Consider the following 22,461-nt stretch of genomic DNA (forward strand, 5'->3'; position numbering starts at 1 on the left):
ACTGAAAAACATTCTGAAAACCACCTCAGTTTTTTCCCTCGAGGATTTCCTGTCAATTTTTCCACTTCTTGTTTAATATCCCTGGAAACTTTACCACACAGCAAAGGAGGAGCACCAGATTCCACAGCACGATCTAACACACACAAAGATTTATACATGAAAATTAAAAAAAGAAGAAAAAAGAAAAAAAAATAGTAGAGTAACATACAGAAAAATAAAGAAACAGCATATACAATTTACTTACCTGTATTACCGATAATCTCATCCCAACATCTATCTGCTAAGATATTTATTTGTAGAGGGTTTACAAGAGGTGTCAATGACCAGAGTCTCACAGTGGAGTCACGAGAACAAGATGCCATAGTAAATGGACGACTAGGATGACATGTTAATCCTAGTAAAGAGCACATTTAAAAAGGTAGTCAAATAATTAAGTTCATCTAATAACCGGTTTCAATAAATTATTTCATAAATTTTAAAATATTTTAAAATGCATTTCAATAAAAAATTTAAAAATATTACCATATACATCTGCACCATGATCATAAACTGTGTCCAAACATGTTCCATCTCTTGTGTCCCAGGCTCGAATTGTATAGTCCCAGCTGCCGGATATTAGAAGGTAAGGAATTTCAGGATTCCACATCAGTCCCCGTACAGGAGCTGTATGTCCACTAAGAACATTTATACAAGCATCCTGTGTATAATCCCATATTCGAACAGTACTGAAACAGGATAAAAAGACCTATGTTCATCAAATCACCTACTGAAATATGATTATCTCTCTACTTCAGCAATATGCTAAGCTTCAAATTTATCAGAATATTTATTTGCAATATGATTATAGAAGTTGTAATAGGAGAGGTTGAGGCCAATGCCCTTCATGTTTAGGATGGGCTACAAAATACACCAAAGACAGCTCACCAGAGTAAGAAACTATTCCATCTACCGCATAGTCTTTCAAAATCTCACATGCACCATTATCTTACATGTAAGTGAGAGAAAAGAAGTTTGCCCATATTCCTGCATGTGTAATAAATTTGTCTGTTAGGACTCTTAGGGGGGGAAAAAAAGAAAGAAAAACAAAGCAAAACTGTAAGATCTATCTTTCTTATGGCTTTAACAGGCCTCCAACAGACCCAGGAAACTACAGATCTGTTAGTCTAACTTCAGTTCCTGGAAAAATTATGGAGAAGATCATACTGGGTACTATTGAAAGGCATTTAAAGAGTAATGCAATCATCAGGCCCACTCAACATGGGTTCACAAAAGGAAAATCCTGTTAACTAAATTGACATCCTTCTATGATACGGTCACCCACCTAGTGGATGAAGGGAAGGCAGTGGATGTACTTTTTCTGGATTTTAGTAGGGCTTTTGATACTGTCCCTCACAGCATCCTTCTGGACAAGTTCTCCAACTGTGAGATGAGCAGGTGCATGGTGCGCTGTGTGAAGAACTGGCTGAACGGCAGGGCTTAAAGGGTTGTAGTGAATGGGACTACATCCAGCTGACAACCAGTCACCAGCGGTGTTCCTCAGGGTTTAATTCTAGGGCCAGTTCTGTTCAATATATTTATCAATGATCTAAATGCAGGAGTTGAATGTATTACTAGCAATTTGGTGATGATACCAAACTGGGAGGTGCTGTTGACTCTCTTGAGGGACAAGATGCCTTGCAGAGGGATCTAGATAGATTGGAGCATTGGGCAACCATCAGTGGGATAAAATTTAACAAGTCCAGATGCCAGATTCTGCACCTGGGACGGAGTAACGCTGGGCACAAGTATAAATGGGGAGAGGAGTTTCAGCCCTGCAGAAAGGGATCTGGGGGTGCTGGTCGACAGCAGGCTCGATACGAGTCAGCAGTGTGCCCGGGCAGCCAAGAGGGCAAACCGCATCCTGGGGTGCATCAAACGCAGCATAACCAGCTGTGCAGTTCTGGGCCCCACAATTCAAGAAGGATGTGAAGGTCCTTGAATGCGTTCAGAGGAGGACAACAGAGCTGGTGAAAGGGCTGGAAGGAATGTCCTGTGAGGAGCGACTAAGGACTTTGGGTTTGTCTAGCTTGGAGAAAAGGAGGCGACCTGAGGGGTGACCTCATGGCTCTCTACAGCTTCCTGAGAAGAAGAAGTGGAGAGAGAGGTGCTCATCTCTTCTCTCTGGTATCCAGTGATAGGACGCATGGGAATGGTTCAAAGCTGCACCACAGGAGGTTTAGACAGGATGTTAGGAGGCACTGCTTTACCGAGAGGGTGGTCAAGCACTGGAACAGGCTTCCTAGAGAGGTGGTCGATGCCATAAGCCTGGCAGTGTTTAAGAGGCATTTGGACAATGCCATTAATAATTTGCTTTAACTTTTGGTCAGCCCTGGAGTGGTCAGGCAGTTGAGCCAGATGATCGTTGTAGGTCCCTTCAACTGAAATATTCTATTCTATTATCTTCTCTACTTTGAACATGGCATTTGTCACTTGGCAGAAGTGGACACCACACTATCTTAAACTGTGACACTCCCACCAGAATTACACAACTAATGAGGAAGAATTCATACCAGCTTTCTCACTATTTTTTCCTTCCCTTTTAACCAAGTAAGTTTCCAACACTTCCTTTTATTTTCAGTAGTTGCTGGTGCTGGGTACAGCTAATTGAGCAGACTACAGAATTAGGAAGTTAGAAGTTCAGTTTCTTGAAAAGATCATTGTAATTCTGGCTAAATTTTATTACATTATCAAATATGTTACCTAATCTCACTCATGGCAGCGAAGCCACCTATTACAGTTTCTCCAGTGCTGCAAAGGGGCCATTTGATGGGCCTTGCGTCACAAAGTAGAATCCACAAGTTAGAAGGCCATTTTATATATTTACATATATATTGTCCTACAGCAATATATGCTCATGTGTGACTCTTGCATACTGTTCCTATGTACTGTATAAGCCTAGGTGCTAAACAGGTCATCTGAAATAGTTCTGAGTTTGACTATGAACAGGAGTGTTACCAAGTAAATAAACTTGGAAGACTGCTTACTTTCTGTGTTACCTGGGACTAAGTTATTCAACGATCCCCTTCCCTCAAAGTGAAAGCGTGACTGTATTCTGGAAATCCCTCTGTAATCAAGACTTATTACATAGCCATGATTGGTAATAAAATCAGAATATCTCATAATGACACTATGACAGATTTTTGGATTCACTACTTCTTGCTCATGTGAAATGGAGAGGATTTACACGTAAAAAGTTTGTTGTCAAGTTGGTTTTTTTCATGAATCATTACGCTATGAACTAACAGATTTTGCTGCAAGCATAGATATCTAATGAATAATATTGGGGAAAGCAATAGAAGCCAATACTCCAAACTTGTGATCCTTTACAGTAATGTTTTGTATACTCTACAGGGAAGTGGCTTACAGTCATAGAAAATTTCTTTCTCCTGCTTACTACAGACTGATGCACTCTCCCTCAAAAAATGTCATCAAAACCAACAAAACAGACATACCTAGCAACAATTGAAAATCTCCACAGATTCTACTCTATTATACTGTTGAAAGACATGAAATAAGAGCAGGTCTTGCACCCATATCTTTAGACACAGTGTAAGCATGTGGTATCCTCCTTGTATCATTCCTGGGAGCAACAGGTATCAGTCACTGAATCTACCCTTGGGAAAGCATTTGGAAAGTTGCATTCCTACAGCAGTTGTGACAATTTTTGAGAATTATCCTGCTGTCCAAATACTATATTAAGCTAACAGCAAGGCTACAGCCTGAATCTGAACACGGCAGAGATTTAGATTATTACATTATTCACAGAGTTTTTGAAGGTGCAAGCATCAGTACAGCTAAAGACCTTAAGTTTCTCTAATAGTCCTGCTTGAGGTTTTACGTTTTCTAATAGTTCAGAAATACACACCCATCATCAGAGCCACTGCAGAGGATTCCTTCTCTCAGAGGAGACCAGCGTACATGAAACACCTTCGCAGTATGCCCTGTAAAAACTTTCAGTGGCTGATCAGAGCTAGTTGCCAAGTAGTAAACACGAACATTTTTATCCTCACAACCAGTAGCTATCATATCTCTGCAAAATAAAAATAGTAAAATCCTCGGTCACTGGGATCACTGAAAGTACTTTTTTAGTTTAAAAATAAGTATGATGCGTATTTTGCAATTTACTTTAAAAAATAGCTTATTTTTCCTTCTCCTTTGTCTTTTTATGATGTAATTATTGATAACCCAATTAAATATACTAAATCAGAAAAAAAACTAATAAAGATCCATTAGTAGTTACAGGAAATAGTATTTGCACTGCAGTCTGACCAAGCACCCAACAGACAACTATTAATAGACAGAATTACTGTATAATTGTTTTTTGACAAAAAGTTCTCCTGTTGTTATTAGGAATTATCTGCAAAATTAACATATATCACAGTGTATTTAGTTGCCTGCTATATCTTCAGCTTAGCACTCATTAAAAGGAAGCCAATCTAAACACCATTTTCCTGGTATTGAATGTCTGCTTTATTTTTCCCCATTATATATTCAGCCAGAGAAATATTTTTTTTCTCCCATCAATATGAAAGGATCCTCTTTTGAAAGTTAAGTAGTAACACATTAACATGCTGGGCAATGAAATACACTACTAGGAATATAGAGCTGCTACAGACATATCCTACTGTGGAACAGAAACAATTTCAGTGCTCTAATATCACAGTAAATATCACATTCTAAATAACTTTGTGTTATTTTATTGTTAATCAATTTAAATAGTAAACATTATCAATTCTTTGGGTTAATTTTTACTTACTTGTTGTTTTGACTCCAATCACAGCCAAACACTGCAGCTGGATGTTTGTACTTGTGAAGAACCTTGCCATCAATGGTTCGAATAATACTGAAACCAATTACAATGTAATATTATGAGGAAAAAAGCATTCTGAATAGGCTATCCAAAAGTCGAGTTTGATTCTGTGCAAATAAGCCAGATAGCAAAAAAGTATACAGAAAGAATATGAGAAATCCTTATTCCTACAGCCCCTCAACTACAAGGCTAACTACGTATTTCCCAAGAAAACATTTAATTGGACTCCAGAGTCCATGTTCCTTCAGAGGGGCTGTAAAGATGTCCACTGTGGTACCTCCCTCCCTGAAAGGATCCTCACAGCCCAAAATCTAAGTTGTAGCTATGGCTTTAAGGTACAAATAGATCTTTAGGGATTTAAAAAAAAAAGTTGATTGTTTTCTAAAATTCATGCTCTTGTTATGTTTGAGCTGAAATAACATGGGTAGCAAAGGAAAAGAATGAACAAGGATTTTAAAATGTACTGAAACACAATACATGCAAAATTGTTCTCAATGGGCATTTGCAAGTTTTTACAAATAAACTATTATACACCTGTAGTAGTACAACTGCAATTACTTTGTTCTAAAATAGCGATTCCTAGTCCTTGAAAGAACAAACTTTAAAAAATTTAAAAAATGAAGACAGGTAAAGTGGGATAGCTTTTGAAAAGTGTCCTCTGTATCTACAGATAAGAAACCTAGAAGAATATTCTTGGCTAAACAAAAATCAATATTCAGTTTCACTATCGGAGTGTCTTAAACAATATTCCTTTTGCAAAATTTCCTTTATTTTCTTCTTAAAAACATGAAAAATATATCCTAACAAGTACAGGAGATTAATATAATCCAAGTTTTGGCCAGTAAGAACAGTTTTAAAATTAATCACTGATAGTACTGTCAAAGTTTACTGACTTGAGAGGTGCATTTAGCATTTTTTTTTTCTTCCAATAACACTCACCAAAATCCATCACTGCTGCAGGTTGCTATTCTTTTGGAATCTTTATGACTCCAGGCAATGCAGAAGATTCCATTCTTTCCATGCTTCAAAAAATGCAAAATACCTATCAATAAGAAATAATTCACCCCTTTTTCTCTCATCTATTGACTCATCTTTTTTATTTTATTCTCCTATGGGCTTCAAGCCCTTTTCTTCCAGTAAAGTATACTGTACAAAACCACATTATAACAAGTCCCCAATATAGCTGGGATATTTGAGAATCCAAGTCCAAAAAATTGGGACTGAGGAGAGAGACAGTAAAACTGCCATACTCTCCAGGATCCAAGAGACAAAACGGGGTCAAGTTGAAGAATGAGCAACCCATAACTATATGGACCTAAAGCTTGAATAGAGGTTAGATACTTGTTGGAATAATGAAGCTAGTGGGCATGAATAATTGTGGTATGTGAAAACTTAAGGGGAACATGTATCAAGACAAAGTGTTTGAGAAAAGATGTTTAGTAGTACAAATGCAAATCTTCTGAGTGTTAGAACTCAGGAACTCCTGAATGTATGTATATTTGTTTTCTGCCCCTCCCCCCCCGGCCCCCCATCTCTTTCTTAAGGAGCATCCGTTGTCCTCTGATGCAGACGTCACAGTTAATTATGTCTGTATAATCTGAAGATTACAGCTATATACTAAGAATACACAAAATAGTATAGAATACTACAACACAGCATTAAATAGCTCCTTCTGCCAATAACAATTATGCTACTGTTTCAGGACTTGCAAATACCTGCATAGATTTCAGGTAATACAAGGCAAGACTGTAAATAAGGCATACTGTTTAGCATGCTGCAAAATGGAGCTTTTTTTGGTCTAGAGTCCAGGGACTGAAAATTTTTTCTGGGCCTTATGTCTGAAAATACAGAACATCATTTTACATTTTGATACCCAGTTTAAAGTCTATATGTCCATATACATTTACATGTTTAAGAGACAATCAGCTATGTTTTTGCTGTGTATCACTACAGGACCGATTTTAAGATAATGGAGACCATCTAGTGCTTCATCATTCTCATGTCACAAACCCAGTCTGAGGAAGTAAAAATACTTCTGCCTCAGAGATAAACTGGCACCCACATAATTCTTTCTACAGATTTTTATATTATAACACCTTTTAAAAACATAGAACTTTGACCCATCTTTTTTTATTGACACTAGAGGGAATGACTAACATACATTTCATATAGACAAAAAAGATGTAATCTCATCTTACCTCACTGAATCTGGTTATCATTTTGCCTTTTGGGACATCCCAGATGAAGCCACCATTTCTGGATGTTGCTCCTGCTATGCAGTTCAGGTCTCCTTTAGAGAAAGAGATTTGTAAGATCTCACAATAAAGATAAGATCACGATATTGTTTGACTAATATGTTTCTACTTTAAATTCAAGAAATGTAATATAAACAGAAGACATCAATGGCACACAATCAAGAGTTTTTCATCGTTTAAGGCCAGCGTTTGATGCTAAGTCACAAATACCAATTTCAACAAAAGCCTGACCTGCTCTTCTACATTCCTGTTTTGAGGAAAGGACAAAATAGAAGTTGTATTGTTGCAAAAAGTATTCTCAATGCCTGCTGAAAGTCTTGCAAGTTAAGATGACAAGAAAATAATGTCCATGATGCATATGACTCAAACTGGAAGAGAGATACAATCTCAATGTTTCAAGCTTAAAGTTGTAGCAACTACAGCGTTTTCTTTTAAAGTTCCCTAAGTATTAAGACAAATCAGGAAGAATGTGACGGAACATGTAACAGTACTTTGTTTTCCTAATCTTGAGCCACTGCAGCACCTAAGCCCATCAAGAATGTACTTGAATCTGTAACCACACTCTAAAGGGCGGAAAATCTGAATATATGACTCCATTGTGAGAACCTGAAAACTGAATTCAGGCCTAATCCAAAAGTCACCAAATTCTCCTCACCACAGTGACCCTCTATCCCAATATAGCTATACTTTTCCTAAATACCTATATGGCATATTTACATAAAAGTTTTGACTGTTACTTTATACCACACTTCAGGGTCAGAAAAGGCAATCTATGCAGGAGGAGTCTAGAAAGGTACAAATATAAGATGGAAAGAGATTCAGGTAGGATAGGGGAAAAAAAAAAAGAAAAAAGAGAGAGTAATCACTATGTTCAAAGGTCTTCTGAGACCAAATACAAATGGTAGCATGCATTGGATTATGTATTAGGAATGAAGATAAATGATAGTACAAGGTGGAGAGGAACTCTCTAGGAGTAAGGGATGTGAAAGAAGCAGGAAAAGTTCCGTCTGGGATGGACAGGAACTTTTGGACAGGATGCTAGGGAACTGAAGTTGAAGCACATACTTCCAATTAGCTTAAACTTACTTTAAAAGAAAAAAAATCAGAATACAAGGCTTGAAAAGCACCCCCCCAGTGAACAAACTGGTCTCTCAATGTGAGATACTACTACAAACTGAACTTAAATTTCAAAACAAAATAACACAAAAGAAAACACCATATTTCATATTGCCATAGTTTCCATATAGCAAGACAAATTATCTGTGAAGAGGAACAAGGTGCAAGAGACTCTCTGAAATGAAAAAAGTGCAAATTCATTTCACATATGCAAACTACATTAAGCTTCCCATCACAATATTTTTCTCCTGTCAGCTATTATTTCTTAGAGTTTAAAAGCATAGGAGAGAGGTAGTGAGCTGAATTATTTAGACTTTTTAAAAAATGCATCTGCTGTCCAAAGAATTAAAACACAACAAGAAAACCTACCTATCATCAACTATTGACATTAGTAACTATCAGAAATGTACTCCCAGGTTCACCTAAGTGGGTTGCAGAACAGTTTTAAGAAGAAAACTTCCCACTGACTTCAGCGAGTTTGCTAAGAAAAAGTAGATGCTTTGCAGAAAAGGTACTCCCTATTCTAATGAAGTAAAAGCAGAGCTCTTCAGTGATTAGAATCCTACACAAAGAAGGAAGGGAAAGAACTAAACACATGTGTTCCATTTTTTCCAGCACAAAAAAGAATCTGAATTCCTTTAATCAGCTGCTTCCCATGCAAAGAAAGCCTTTTCATCATCTGCATAATGTAATGGCAGAAAGGCTCTGGAGATTTTCCTCCCTCCATTCTGAGTCAGTATGAAATACTAAGATCATTCCTCATAAGGATAAGCCTTAACAAGATCTGAAGCACTGAATTCTACGGGTTTCACAGATAATAGTTCAGTTATGTTTAAACCTTATAAGATACCCTTCTATCTAAAACTAATACTCTTATAATACAAATTGCTGCTAGTCAATGCTAATTCAAAGAACATTTAGACCTAAAGCAAAATATTCTTACCTGGAGCCCAAGAGAGGGAATAAATAACCCCCTCATTACCAGGAGATGTGTAAACCGCTGTTAAAGTATTTATGTCCCAAACTTTTATTGTGCCATCAAATGAAGCTGTAGCAAGAAGATCAGGGTTATCAGGTTTGAATTTGCAATCAAAGATGGTCTCAACATGTCCCTTAAATAAAACAAATATTTAATCCATTTTTATTACATTTGATTTTTTTTCAGAAGTCCAACTCTAGACCAAACTCTAAAATACATTATATTATAACCTGTCAGGTGAATCATGAGTTCCAAAAAACCTGGCTCATCAGCCAAAATTAAAAGGCATAAAATAGCTTGGACTATAACACTCCTCCCTTTCATAGATCATTATTAAAGACAGAAAAATTCTACCCTGAAAAAACAGGGTGATGCAATGCCAGGGATCCGTTAGCATTTTCCATTGGAACTGAGTTGCAAAAAAACAGAATTAAAAAAAATTAAGCTAAAAATCAATGAAGAAAAAATAATTTTTTAAAACAGAAATAATTTTACCATTTAGGTAAAAAGTATCTGACTGAAAAAATAAAGCTTTGTATGTTGATCATGTTCTACAAGTTTTCTAGTATTCCACTGAGTTTTCTATGTTCTATATATAGTCTATGCTCTATTGCAGTTTAAAATTCAATCCATTAGAAATTTCACATCAATTGCTTGTTTTCTAGGACATGCATTTGTAGAATTTAACTTGACACATACATGAGAAACAGATATTATGTAAGAATTTTTTTAAGCCTCCGTTGCTTTACAAGACCAAAATCATTAAAAATGGAAAGAGAACACCAACCAGCAGCCTCTGTTCAAACACATGTGGGAGTACAGCTGAAAATTATTCAAGTTTTTCCAATGAAAAGGGAATGGGGAAAGAGGAAAAGAGAAAAGTCCTCAAGAATAACCAAAATCCCAGTGAAGGGGAGGCTCACCTAATATGTGATAAACCCAGTTTTGAATTTCTGCTTCAAAGAAGATTTAATAATTTGGGTTTTGTCATTTCAAACTGAGTGACCTCACCATCTGAGTTGCATGTATTTTCTCTCTGATTTGACTAGAACTTTTATTCTGGATTATAGAATACGCTCCAGATAATATTTCTTAGAAGGCCACCAAATTAAAATTTCAGCTAAAGAAAACCCCAAGCCCTTAAATCTTTATTTCTGGATGAAAACTGCCAGAATACTTCCAACAGGATTCAGTCTTTTGCAATAAAGAATTACTTTCAACTTCAGAACTGTAATTTTGTTTCCTAGAAATTTAGACTCTTTTTAATGATAGAAACTGTTTTACAGTGCTGCGAAGACTTCATTCTCCGTTTTTTTGCTGTTAGAAGAAAGTGTATAAGCCAAATAAACTGTCATTCCAAAGACAGAGATGAAACATACCAAATCTCTAAGGAAATCCCACTTTTTGGCTCCCATGTCATAAAGCCCCACTCCACCATCCATGAAGCAACAGACAGCATGACCAGGAGGAAGAGAAAATGCTTGGTTTTGGGTTAAAGTTGGAGGAGGAACAGCCTCACTTGTTGAGGATGTATGGTGATTTTTAGTAGGATACCGTGATGAACAAGCTTAACAAAATAAAGCAAAAGATATAAACAGATAAGATTATTTTTTATTTTTTCATTTAATAATTAACAATTATACAGAGTAAAATGCTTTGTATTCCAATGAGATTAAAAACAAAGGAAATGGAGAATTCCTGTATGACGCCTGGCCTACTAAAGAACGACCTCATAAAATGCTTGATCCTTTACACACTTGTCTAGTCCCCTGGCACCAGAGGGTACTTTAATTAAGAACTACAGAGCCGACACAAACTTATAGAGATTGACTAGGATATAACAAGATTCACAAACAAGATTTTCTTAACTTGCAGCCATTACAATGAATAACAATAAAAATTACACTTACACTTTTTCTTTGGAGGAGAACTTAGCACATGCAAACCATGGAAACCAGTTTTCTTCAATTTAAAATTATCTATAGGTGTTGTACGTGAAACGTTCCAAATACGTAACACACCAACCTGAGAATCTGAGGTTTAAAAAAAAAAACATACAAAAACATTTTTTTTTAATTTAGTATTCTCTTTTTACTGTATACAGAGGTATGCAGTTTAAGGACTGATTTAAGTAAAAATACAACAATGAATTAAACTTGGAATCCTAAGAATTTTATAAGCAGGCACTGTCATCTCCATGGTAATATCACTGTTAACAACAATAATTATTAGCATTAGTTATTTAAACTTCAGTAAATAAACTCTAGGGAACCTCTCTCATTATGAGATATTTTCACAGTCTCACTTTCCTTATTCATTAGTTCTTCAACCTGAGCACTAACATCTCTGGTGTAGAAAAGAGGCAGGAAATAGATTCTTTTTTTTTTTATCCTTCTAAAAATAGAGAGCAAAGCGGGGGAGCAAGAAGTGACATCCACTAGTACAATGCATTTTTATTCTGTCCTGGTTTTGGCTGGGATAGAGTTAATTTTCTTCCTAGTAGCTGGTACAGGGCTGTGTTTTGGATTTAGGAGAACAATGTTGATAACACACTGATGTTTTAGTTGTTGCTAAGCAGTGCTTACGCTAGTCAAGGACTTTTCAGCTTCCCATGCTCTACCGACTGAGAAGGCTGGGGGTGCACAAGAAGCTGGGAGGGGGCACAGCCAGGACAGCTGACCCCAACTGGCCAAAGGGACATTCCATACCATGGGACGTCATGCTCAGTACATAAACTGGGGAAAGCTGGCTGGGGGGGCCGCTGCTCGGGGACTGGCTGGGCATTGGTCAGCAGGTGGTCAGCAATTGCATTGTGCATCACTTGCTTTGTATATTTTTTTATTCTTATTGTTATTATTATTACTATTTTATTTTCTTTCAATTATTAAACTGTTCTTATCTCAACCCACGAGTTTTCTCACTTTTACTCTTCTGGTTCTCTCCCCCATCCCACCAGGGGCAGGGAGAGTGAGCAAGCGGCTGTGTGGTGCTCAGCTGCCAGCTGAGGTTAAACCGCAACAATTCCTATTCCCAAAGTAACTCTCATATTTGTTGCTAAAGTGTGCATGAGGAAAATATTATTTAGTATAAAAAATAGTTTAAAGTCACTTGTTTATGTGCCCAACAAATACAAAATAAGTAAAAAGTGCTCAGTGTAGTTTTCTGTTCTTTTCTACAGTTTTATGGTTTGTTTTTTTTTTTTACAATGCACGTACAATGCTTTTATTTGTAGAAATATTAAGAAACAGAAAGGTCAAACTTGACGCATCAATTTTGAAGACTCAGTCCTATATTTATTACCTTTATATAAATCAGAAAATAAAAGGCTTACCGCCAGTTATAAACATTCCAGGTGCACTAGAAACCCAGGCTAAACACTGAACAGATGCCGCTGCACTGGGAAAATTATAAGTTGTGATACAGGACAGAGATTCAGAATCAACTAGTCGAATACCATTATGTAAATTAGCAACAAGAAGGTAGTCAGTTGACAAAGGGTCCCACTCCAGTGCTGTAACTGGATCCTCTTCATCTGTTCCTTCAAGAGACTCTGGTCTTAAGACATGTTTCTGATTTTTAGAACCTTTAAGAGCACAAGAAAACAGATTATTTCAAAATGAAATCAACTATATCCTGCCAATAGTTACAAGGTTTGCAAACATAATTTTTGTCTCTCCCTGAAATTTTTAGTAGCCTGCTCTACTGTCTGCACCAGTGAAATTAATGAAGCTGGCTTTGCAATATTTGACTTAAAGATCCAACTTTCTTTTTAATACAGCAGAAAATAGAAACAGCTGTCAGCTTTATTAACATAATTCTATACTATAGAAAAGTATGTTAAATCATATACATTGTCCTCACAACTTCCATGAGTAAAGGCCTGCAGCACAGCCTAAAATACAAGTTGAGTATAAGTAAATCTGCATACCACAGCAAATACAGGCAAAATAAAAGCAGTATGAACTAGAAAAAAAAATTGTAGCAGTCAAAAAAGTGTTTATGAACAATTGCCTTTAGATTTTTTCTTCTTCAAAAATGTGTGCAATTATGAAGCGTTCATAGATTTTGAAGCCAGAACAGGCTATTAAAATATCTAAGTTGACACCTGCATAACAGAAGACATATTTCATTTGATGATCCATATTATTGAGAACCACAATTTTTAACATCATGTTTATTTCCCACTTTTTGTTTTTATGGAGAGCTGGCTCTTTGTTCATTTGAACTGTACACTATCTTAAAAAATTATTAACAACATAGATCTGTATTTCTGAAATTGTGATCTTGTAATAAAAAAACCAAACTAATTTTGTACCCCTTTTCTAGAAATAATGAATTGATATCTTTCATTATTCGGTTTTTATTCTAATTTTCAATTTTGATAATGAAGAATACAATTAATTTGTCATATTATGATAAATGCCAAGACCTACCTATATTCCTTAATGATTGATGTAGAACAAAGCCTATTCCGATACATACTAAAAAAAAAAATGCTGAAAAGTTTTTGTCCACTAGGGAACATTCTGAATATTAAAATAACTCTCATTATGATTTTCTAGGGAAAATGTTACTAGTGCGCATTATATCTAGGGTAACTTTCTAATCAATTACCAGAAATGGCGGAAATAATTTAAGACTGCACAACAACTAATAGCATAAACTGATTTCTCCATTCCATTTACGTTTGTATATAAGACAACTGCAAAGGTGCAGTTGTCTCTTTTGAAGCATCAGGAATAACATCACAAATATCATCAGGTAATTGCTTTAGATTTGCCAAAAACTTTGGGATTCCCACCTTCTTTAACAACATTTCAGTCCAGAATTTTTGTTGAATGAAAATCAACATTCAAATGAAAACCAAGAACTGACAACAAAGCAGAATTGTCATTTTTCAGTTAGCTTTACAAGAACTAAAGGAAAAAAGTCCTCGAGTGATCAAAGCCAGTCATGTTCAAACACTTCAGTCCCAAGAAAGCACAATCAACTGGTGGGGGAATATGAATATCTAGGAGCTATTCAGTTTTACCTGTGCTTCACAAAAGAGTCTGGAAGCAAAGCTCATGGAAACCCTAACTGTTAAATTTTATTTTCCATTAAAAGAAGACATAGCACTGTGAATCATGTAACTGAGTCACAGGTCATTTAAGTAAGCTGTGCTTATTTTGGGAACAAATGAAAGGTAAACTAGTACAGAACATTTGGCTCTACGTGACTGCACTGTATTTCTTTAAAAATAGGGTACTAATCTTAAATCCTTGCATATTTTTTCTTCACACTAATTGTTCTGCTACATTAATGGATAGTCTGGAGTTAATTAAAAGAAAGTAGAGCCAGGAGAGAAAAACCTAGGTAGGTAACAATAATGAAAAAAAAGTTGTGTAGTCTGCTAATTATGCAGCAGTGACTCACACTTAAATAGAAAGACTAGAGCCTTCAAAAGTCAATCACACTGAACTTTCAAGCAATTAACAAACTTGTGGACGTTCAGGTTCTCAAGATAGTGTTTTGTAGGATATCCTACAAAAGGACTGAAACCTTTAAAAGTAAGGAATAGGATTTTTTTTTTTTTTAAATTGATTTCACTTGTGACAAACTAAGTTCTGGTTCAATAACAAGCCCTCATTCTGACATGAGGTAGATGAGGGCTGAACTTTGATCTCAAAGCAAAAAATTAGCTTTCTATTCCTTACTGAGAAGTACCAATTCTTTGTGTCCCTTCCCCCACCCCCCTTTTTTTTTTTTAAATAGAGGGCCTATATTCATCCTACTGATACCACTTTCTTCTATGTATTGTTATTTTTTAAATGCTACCAATTACAAAAGTCAGATGAATTTTGACTATAAATTGCAAAATAGAAACCTGAAGTTGATAAAATAGGTAACTTGGATAACCCTACATTGTCAATTGTATCTGAATGTTAGGACACATATTAAAGTAATTTACGAAAGTGTAACCACAATAATGGTACTTACATTTTATTATAGTGATACAATCTACTTTTCAATATTGACTAATTTTGAAACATATTTTAATGAATTTATCTGTTCACCAAAATTTGCGATCTATCCTTAAATACATCTATGTTTTTATCTAAACAAATTCTTCATCCTTTTCCAAAAGTGTAAAGAAAGCAAGTTAAAAGAAAACTAATACTGGTCTGCATTCTTTCAAAGTCATTATGATTGCTCCGATGTCATTGTCTTAATTATAAGAATATAATCCTTTGAATTAAAATATTCAAGTTTCTTATTGCATGCAAGTCTGGGCTTTGAATGGCAGCTCTATGGTATTTCAATTAGTGGTTGTTATTCTTGAATGCATCTGAATTTGTTGTACTAATTTATCCCACATAGTAAAATTTGCTACGCAGTTCTGACAATTAATTTGTAAGTAGACCTCTGCATATCAGTGACTTGTTACATAAAATCAGATAAAAATCCTATTTGACTAAAGTTTTTTACACCCATTTCATTAAAAGAAGTGTTCAGCTTTAAAAAACTTAGTATGATCCAACAGAAAGTGCACTACTTTTCTTGAATAATTTTGAGAAAGTGAAATTCTAAACAGTTTAAAAACAAAAACCTGAAAAGTTCATTTTTAAAAGCCAAAGTGCAACATTTTCTTTTCAATTTTAAAGAATTTATTAAGGAAAAGTAAACTGCACTACTTAAATCCAGGATTTTCAGTGAAAGAGTTCTGACAAAAATTTTCACCCAACTGTGTATAAACTTTCAACTTATTTCTCTGTTGGAAACCAAGAATCTTATATATGCTAAGAACAAATTTTATGGTAAATTTTTTTTTATTTTAAAATTATCTTAATGAATATGTATAATATGTATAATACTACAATAATAATGAAAACTATCCTAAACACAAAAACAGGCAAAATTTCTGTGATAACCTAATCTCAATTTCAAGCTGATGCAAGTAGGTTTTTCCCCAGCAGTAATGGATAATTTTCAATAAACAAATTTTCATAGCAACTCGAATTGTGGTACATACAAAACTGCCACTGCTGCTAGCTTTTTTAGCCAATATTATATTTGCATTTGCAGAACATGATTTTGACATTTTAAACCCTTTTCCTTTATTTTTATTTTCATATTAAAATCATTCTAGACAAACTTCATAAAAAGTCTCAGTTCAATACATATTTAGAGGTTATCATATTAAAATAGATTTTCTTTTCCCCAATGCCAATACTAATTCAGTCAGCACTACTGAAACAAGGGAATCTATCCCTTGAAACAAGGGAATCTATCACTCATCCTGAGTGACAATTTAGTAGAGCGAACGGAAGGAGAATAAATTTTGCATGGCTGTTGGAACATAATACTATGTAAAATTAAGGCATTATTTAAAGAACAATTTTTCTCACAAAGTTGAAAATCAGTTTTTACTGGAGGAAAAAGAAGTAGCCAGAAAAAAAAATTTAAATAGTCCACGTAATTCAGATAGCTGTTTTTGTAGAAAACTATTTAGGAAAGAGACCTAAATTTTAGCTTCAAAGGAGCTTATCAACAAGACACCTTCATTAGCAGAGTACTGGACTATTTATAAAGTATGCACAAATGTGCTTGGCAGTTTTCAGACATAAAGAGATAAATATTTTCCCATATAGTCTTTGATATAACAGAATCACGAAGATAATATGAAGCATGACGTGAACTTCTACCTACAAAAATGTAGCTGACTCTAGAATATGAAGCAGAGGACTCTAGAACAAATGCAAGCAAAGTAAGAGACTAAGTGAAAGATTCAAGTCAGTCCATTCAGAAGAACAAACTTGCTGGGAAGTTCAGTAGAAGATCATGGCTGTTATCGTTCCCTAAAAAAACAGTATATTGTACGTCAAAAATTGCAATGTTACCTTGGTCACAAAAGGGAGAAAATGCTCTGCACTCTATCTAAGAAAACATATTTTTGTGGTATGGACGGAGTAGGAATACTATGAACTAAGAACAAGTTTTATACATGTACATACACTATAAAACCTCAATGAAAAAAGTGCAGAATTACACACATATATAGAGACAAAAATAAGAGATACATATATATAAAAATAAATATTTTACCATATCAGTTTTTACCTGGCTGAAAAATAGATAGGCTTCCATCAGTATGTCCAAATACTACTTTTCCTTTTTTCTTTGGATGCCATCTAAACAGACTGATATCTGACAAGAAACTATGTGCTTCTCTATGTACAGTTACCCCGCTGTCAGGTCCTGAGATAGTCCAAACATACAACGGACCTCTGTGGGACACAAATGCAACTGCATCACCTGCATTCCAGCACCAGCTAAGTGACGCAGGAATTCCTGAAACATAGAAGTAAACCTTATAAGAACCAGGATATGGAATTCAGTGTATTACTGCTTGACCCAGTATCAGCAATTGTCTTGAAAAGCTGTAGAAATAATTATTCTACATAAAAATTATTAGACCAAAATTTAGACAACTCTGTGAACATCTTATGGTGTAAAAGTAAACTACACACATCCATAGGCAGGAAGTAAAATTATTTCCCAAATTATTTTAATACTACCTTGATGGGCTATATTTTATGATACCTATACTCCATTAGTGCCAATCACACATATGAAAGAGGATAAGCCTGATCCTGTAAACAATACTTTCATTCATTCACAATTCCATTCACCATTATGTTTTACTGTAAGCTATTTGCGACTAAGCTGGTAAAATATTGAAAACATTAAAATATCTATTTTTGCAAAACACAATTAAATTTAATTTAGAGATAACAGAGGCAGATATGTGTGACAAAATTGGAAAGCTAGCTCTGTAATCAAAGGGAACTCTTGATAGCTTCCTTCTGGATTTACGACAGTTTTCATTTAGTTGCCTAACACCTACCTGTAGGCGTTCCAGCTTAAGGATTTTGACCTTAACATCTGCAACTCTCATTATCCTCATAATTTAATAATGTGTGTCTGAAGGAATAAATGACGGTAAGACAAACCCCTCAAGCTGAAAATTCAAAACTGTTTGTATTTAGACACTTTAATATGGCAGTGTCAAAGAGAGTAAAAGCAGCGTTACTAGGAGGTTTAAATATATTATCCTAAAAGTAAATTAGCTTTTAAAAAGTTTAAAATAATAACGACACTTCTTTCACACGTTGTCATTGGCTGAAGTAGTTTTTTAAACAAGCACTGTATTGAAAAATAAGTATCAGATTTTATATTAACACATAACCTGATACAAAATTCCTTTTAGAATAGATTAAATCGGTGTGTTTTTTTCCTATTTATTCCTTTTGCAGGATATGCAAGATGTACAAGATTTTCAGAGGTATCCTAAATGCCCTGGAAAGAACAGAGTAGGGGGTCCCAAAACGTCTTAGAAGATCCTGAGATACTGACTGTTCTTGGGTTGCACCTATTTTCCAAGAATGCAAGTGTAGGAGTCAAGGACACCTGACAGAGATTGACTGTAAGAACAGAAATACAAGTACTAGTTTTGACCAGAGGAAAGGAATCTGAACTGGGCAGGGAAACGTGACATCACAGAGTTTTAACCCCCTAGACTTCTATGACAACCTCCAAATCAGCAGTTTCAAGTCCTGAGAGAAGATGCAGGTAGACAAGCATTAAGGTATTTAAACAAAAACTGTTTTTCAAATTCACTGACAATTTATACTCTAATCTATTGAAGGCTACGTTTTATTTGCTTTCGCTTCCATAAAGTTACCATGAAAACACGCAAGGTTTAAAACTTAATTATTTATCCTTTTATACAATGATGGAAAAAAATGGGTTTTTTTTCCCCTGTTCAACAAGAAATCAGTGACAAAGTTAATTCCTGAATTGGTCAAGTACTTGACCAATTGAACAATACAAGAAAAAAGAATAACCTCTTTCTTTACCAATTACTAGATGGTTCAGAGCAATTTACTCAAACGCACTATCATTTTTTTCTAAAATGAACTGCAAAAACTCTGACAAGAATATCACGTTATGCAGTTGTTAAACCTCTGGCCTACCAACTGCTTAGAATTTACCCTGTATCAACTATTTCTGATACCTGTGGATGAAAAAGCTGTATGGATCAAATAGATCTCCATGTTTGAAATACCTTTTGTATTGTCCAGCTTGGCCACAACTTTCTGTTCAGTCACATTCCAAATAATCACTAAGCTATCTGCACTAGCACTTGCAAACACGTCAGGATTGTGGGGACACCAAGATATGGCTGTGATTGTCTTCTTATGCTCAGACATAATTGCCCGGAGCTTGAATTCATTGTATCGATGATCCAGCTAAACAAAAAGTAAAATTAATTTTAGAAATACATATTTCATAAACTCACTTTAAGTACTGTTGGGTTGGAGAATAGTTCATATAACAGTATTAGACTTACAGATGAATTTATAGTGGATTTAACAATTGTTAGTACCTGACATCTCAATAAATTAAATTCTCATGCATTTGACTTGGACAGAAAAGTTGTCAAATATTCAATTAGCCCAACCAGTTTTAACATAGTCTATCTTCTTTTCACTTATAAACTACTATATTCCATTAATAACTGCACTCAAACACAATCCTAAGATGCTTTATTTACAGGCACGACGGTAACATGGTAATTTAGTAATCTGCAAGGGGTTAAATGGGATAGAATATGAAATGAGTTTGAAATCATTCTCATTTCTTAAATCACCTAGGACAGTTTAAAAAAAAAAAATCAAATGCCCAAACCTGACACAGTTAATTTTATTTTAATCCTTATTAGCAGTATAACTCATGAAGTTAAAATAAGCGTATCCTTTATTTCCTGACATATTTCTCAGCCTGAAAATTCCACGTCACAGCATTTCTATTTTTTTGTTACATGTTGATGTATAGTAACTTGAACTTCAGAAGACCACGGTGCTGAGCAGTTCAGAAATGAAGAAAGTAATAACTTTTTCCAAACCAAAGAAAGGTGGACCACTGAATCCACAACTTTGCACAGTGGATTAAACCACTTCAAAAGACTACTGTTACACTACAGCTTCAAATGAAACCATAGAATTGCTTCATTTCTCTCTCAGAACCCACTCTTCTATCATTGCACTTCATTCATCAAAAGTGTTTGCTGGATTGAGAGCCTGTCTTTTAAGAATAATTCTTGACACATACAACTTCAAATCTAAAGTTTACATCTATCTTTTGCACTAGCTGTAACAAGGAGAAAAAATAATTTGGAAGGGGTATCTTGAATGGAAGATGGAGCTTTACGCAGACGTCATCTCAGCAGCAATCATACTTCCAAAAGCATTGTAGAAACATTTATTGAAAAGGTTCGAAGTGAGATAGACAATGTAAAAATGTAACTAGCCTGTTAAATAAAAATAAGCTTACCTGATAAATATAAATAGCAAGGGTAGCACAGTAGGCAAATCTGTCCCCACTAGCAGCACATACATCCTTGTTCCATGGCTGACATCCAGCAGCTAAAAGTCCCACTTGTTTAACTTGAGACATTTTTGCCTTTAAAACAGAAATTCATTACACTACAACAAGACAACAGAATGTTAAAGAACAGAATAATACATTTTTGTTCCCATAAATAACATATGTATATGTACCTTAAAAATATAGCTAGCCTTTATGTTTTAACAGCAACATCTTGTGTTTATGACGTACAAATGAATGTATCTGAAATAAAGCCAAGCAGGTGTTCACAGGCTCTAGTGCTACACAAGAAAGGGATTTTAATGCCATTCACAGGAATCCATTTGGGAGGAAAAAAAGGGGGGACAGCACATGAAAACTTGAATAGTTCTTGATTTGTACTAGCCAAAGCTGTCCATCACTTTCATTTTCTTCTGCAGTCTGGTTCAACACTTCATATATTACAGTGTAATGCTCTCTCTGCTCTCTTCTTCCCTTCATCCCCCCCAAAGACAGCTGGACAAAATAAACCATATGCTAATACTTTAAGTTAAGCAACATGTCTAAAAAGGACTTAAAATCATTTGCATAGAACAACTATGCATTACTTATTCTCATCATCCTTTTTCGAGAAGCTTTCTAAATTTTCTTCATAATTACTGTTTAACAAAAAAGTTGAAGTAAACTGTGGAAAATAAAAAGCAAAGCTTAGTGTAACATTATTGCATTATTGTATAGCAAACTATGCCTTCACTGTCCAAAACAAGTCTCAAACTACCAGCTCTGCTCAGAATGAGGCAACAACTTACTTCAACACAAAAACACAAGAAATGCTTCGCTGGACCAGACCAATTATCCACCTAGCCCGTATTTGATTCACGATAATGTCAAAATGTTACTTAGAATACAGGAGCCTGGCCATTTTTCTATGATCCATTTACATACTCTACTACAACTAAGAATGCACACATTTGCAAAGGTATTGTTAAAACTTAACTCCTGGGTGGGTTGTACAAGATGACCTCCAGAGGTCCCTTCCAACCTCAACTGTTCTGTGATTTAAGAAAATGTTCAAAATGAGCCTTGTTGCATTTATTTACAGCAGACAAGTAGGGAAGGCCATCAGTTTTTACAGAATCTCTGAATTCACTTAGAAACCAGTATTCATGTGATACAAATGTCCCAGGTTCAAGCCAACTGTCAACTGATGAAATGCCTGCTCCATGAACCTGCAGAAGCAATTGTGGCTTTACCACCACTACAGAAGGCTCTAGTGGCCAAACAACTGCAACTGAGGTTAACAAGGATGACTAGGTGGATCACAGCCTGCAACAGTGTGGTGATCCAAACAGCAAAACATGGTCCAAATAGCTGCAAAAAGGATTCACCACTTCTGCACACAAGTTCAATCAATCCAAACAAGGTTCCATGAGCATGACTGAAAGTACTACCCATACACAGGATATTTAGATAACCCATAGCTGAAACCTCTTCGTACATAAGGCCTTTGACACCGTCTCCCACAGCATTCTCCTGGAGAAGCTGGCGGCTCACGGCTTAGACAGGTGTACTCTGCGCTGGGTCAAAAACTGGCTGGACGGCCGGGCCCAGAGAGTTGTGGTGAACGGAGTTCAATCCAGTTGGCGGCCGGTCACGAGCGGGGTTCCCCAGGGCTCAGTATTGGGGCCAGTTCTGTTCAATATCTTTATCAATGATCTGGACGAAGGGATCGAGTGCACCCTCAGTAAGTTTGCAGACGACACCAAGTTGGGCGGCAGTGTTGATCTGCTCGAGGGTAGGAAGGCTCTGCAGAGGGACCTGGACAGGCTGGATCGATGGGCCGAGGCCAACTG

At 35.6% G+C, this 22,461-nt stretch overlaps 1 protein-coding gene across 1 annotated transcript in view; it reads right to left on the reverse strand.

Annotated features, from left to right (window-relative positions):
* Nucleotides 1–22,461, reverse strand: part of WDR17 (WD repeat domain 17) — a 49,199-nt gene that overhangs the window by 18,124 nt on the left and 8,614 nt on the right. Inside the window, exons 2-15 of the mRNA XM_009330691.1 lie at nucleotides 20,576–20,704; nucleotides 19,308–19,491; nucleotides 17,300–17,530; nucleotides 12,531–12,782; nucleotides 11,110–11,232; nucleotides 10,579–10,766; nucleotides 9,164–9,332; nucleotides 7,048–7,139; nucleotides 5,789–5,871; nucleotides 4,796–4,882; nucleotides 3,905–4,069; nucleotides 523–725; nucleotides 245–394; nucleotides 3–133 (exon numbers count right to left, since the gene is read on the reverse strand). Coding sequence (XP_009328966.1) covers nucleotides 3–133; nucleotides 245–394; nucleotides 523–725; nucleotides 3,905–4,069; nucleotides 4,796–4,882; nucleotides 5,789–5,871; nucleotides 7,048–7,139; nucleotides 9,164–9,332; nucleotides 10,579–10,766; nucleotides 11,110–11,232; nucleotides 12,531–12,782; nucleotides 17,300–17,530; nucleotides 19,308–19,491; nucleotides 20,576–20,704 — 2,187 coding nt within the window. The remainder of the gene's footprint in view (nucleotides 1–2; nucleotides 134–244; nucleotides 395–522; nucleotides 726–3,904; nucleotides 4,070–4,795; nucleotides 4,883–5,788; nucleotides 5,872–7,047; nucleotides 7,140–9,163; nucleotides 9,333–10,578; nucleotides 10,767–11,109; nucleotides 11,233–12,530; nucleotides 12,783–17,299; nucleotides 17,531–19,307; nucleotides 19,492–20,575; nucleotides 20,705–22,461) is intronic.

Source organism: Pygoscelis adeliae, unplaced genomic scaffold (assembly GCF_000699105.1).
Source record: "Pygoscelis adeliae isolate BGI_AS28 unplaced genomic scaffold, ASM69910v1 Scaffold167, whole genome shotgun sequence".
Classification (NCBI taxonomy): domain Eukaryota; kingdom Metazoa; phylum Chordata; class Aves; order Sphenisciformes; family Spheniscidae; genus Pygoscelis; species Pygoscelis adeliae.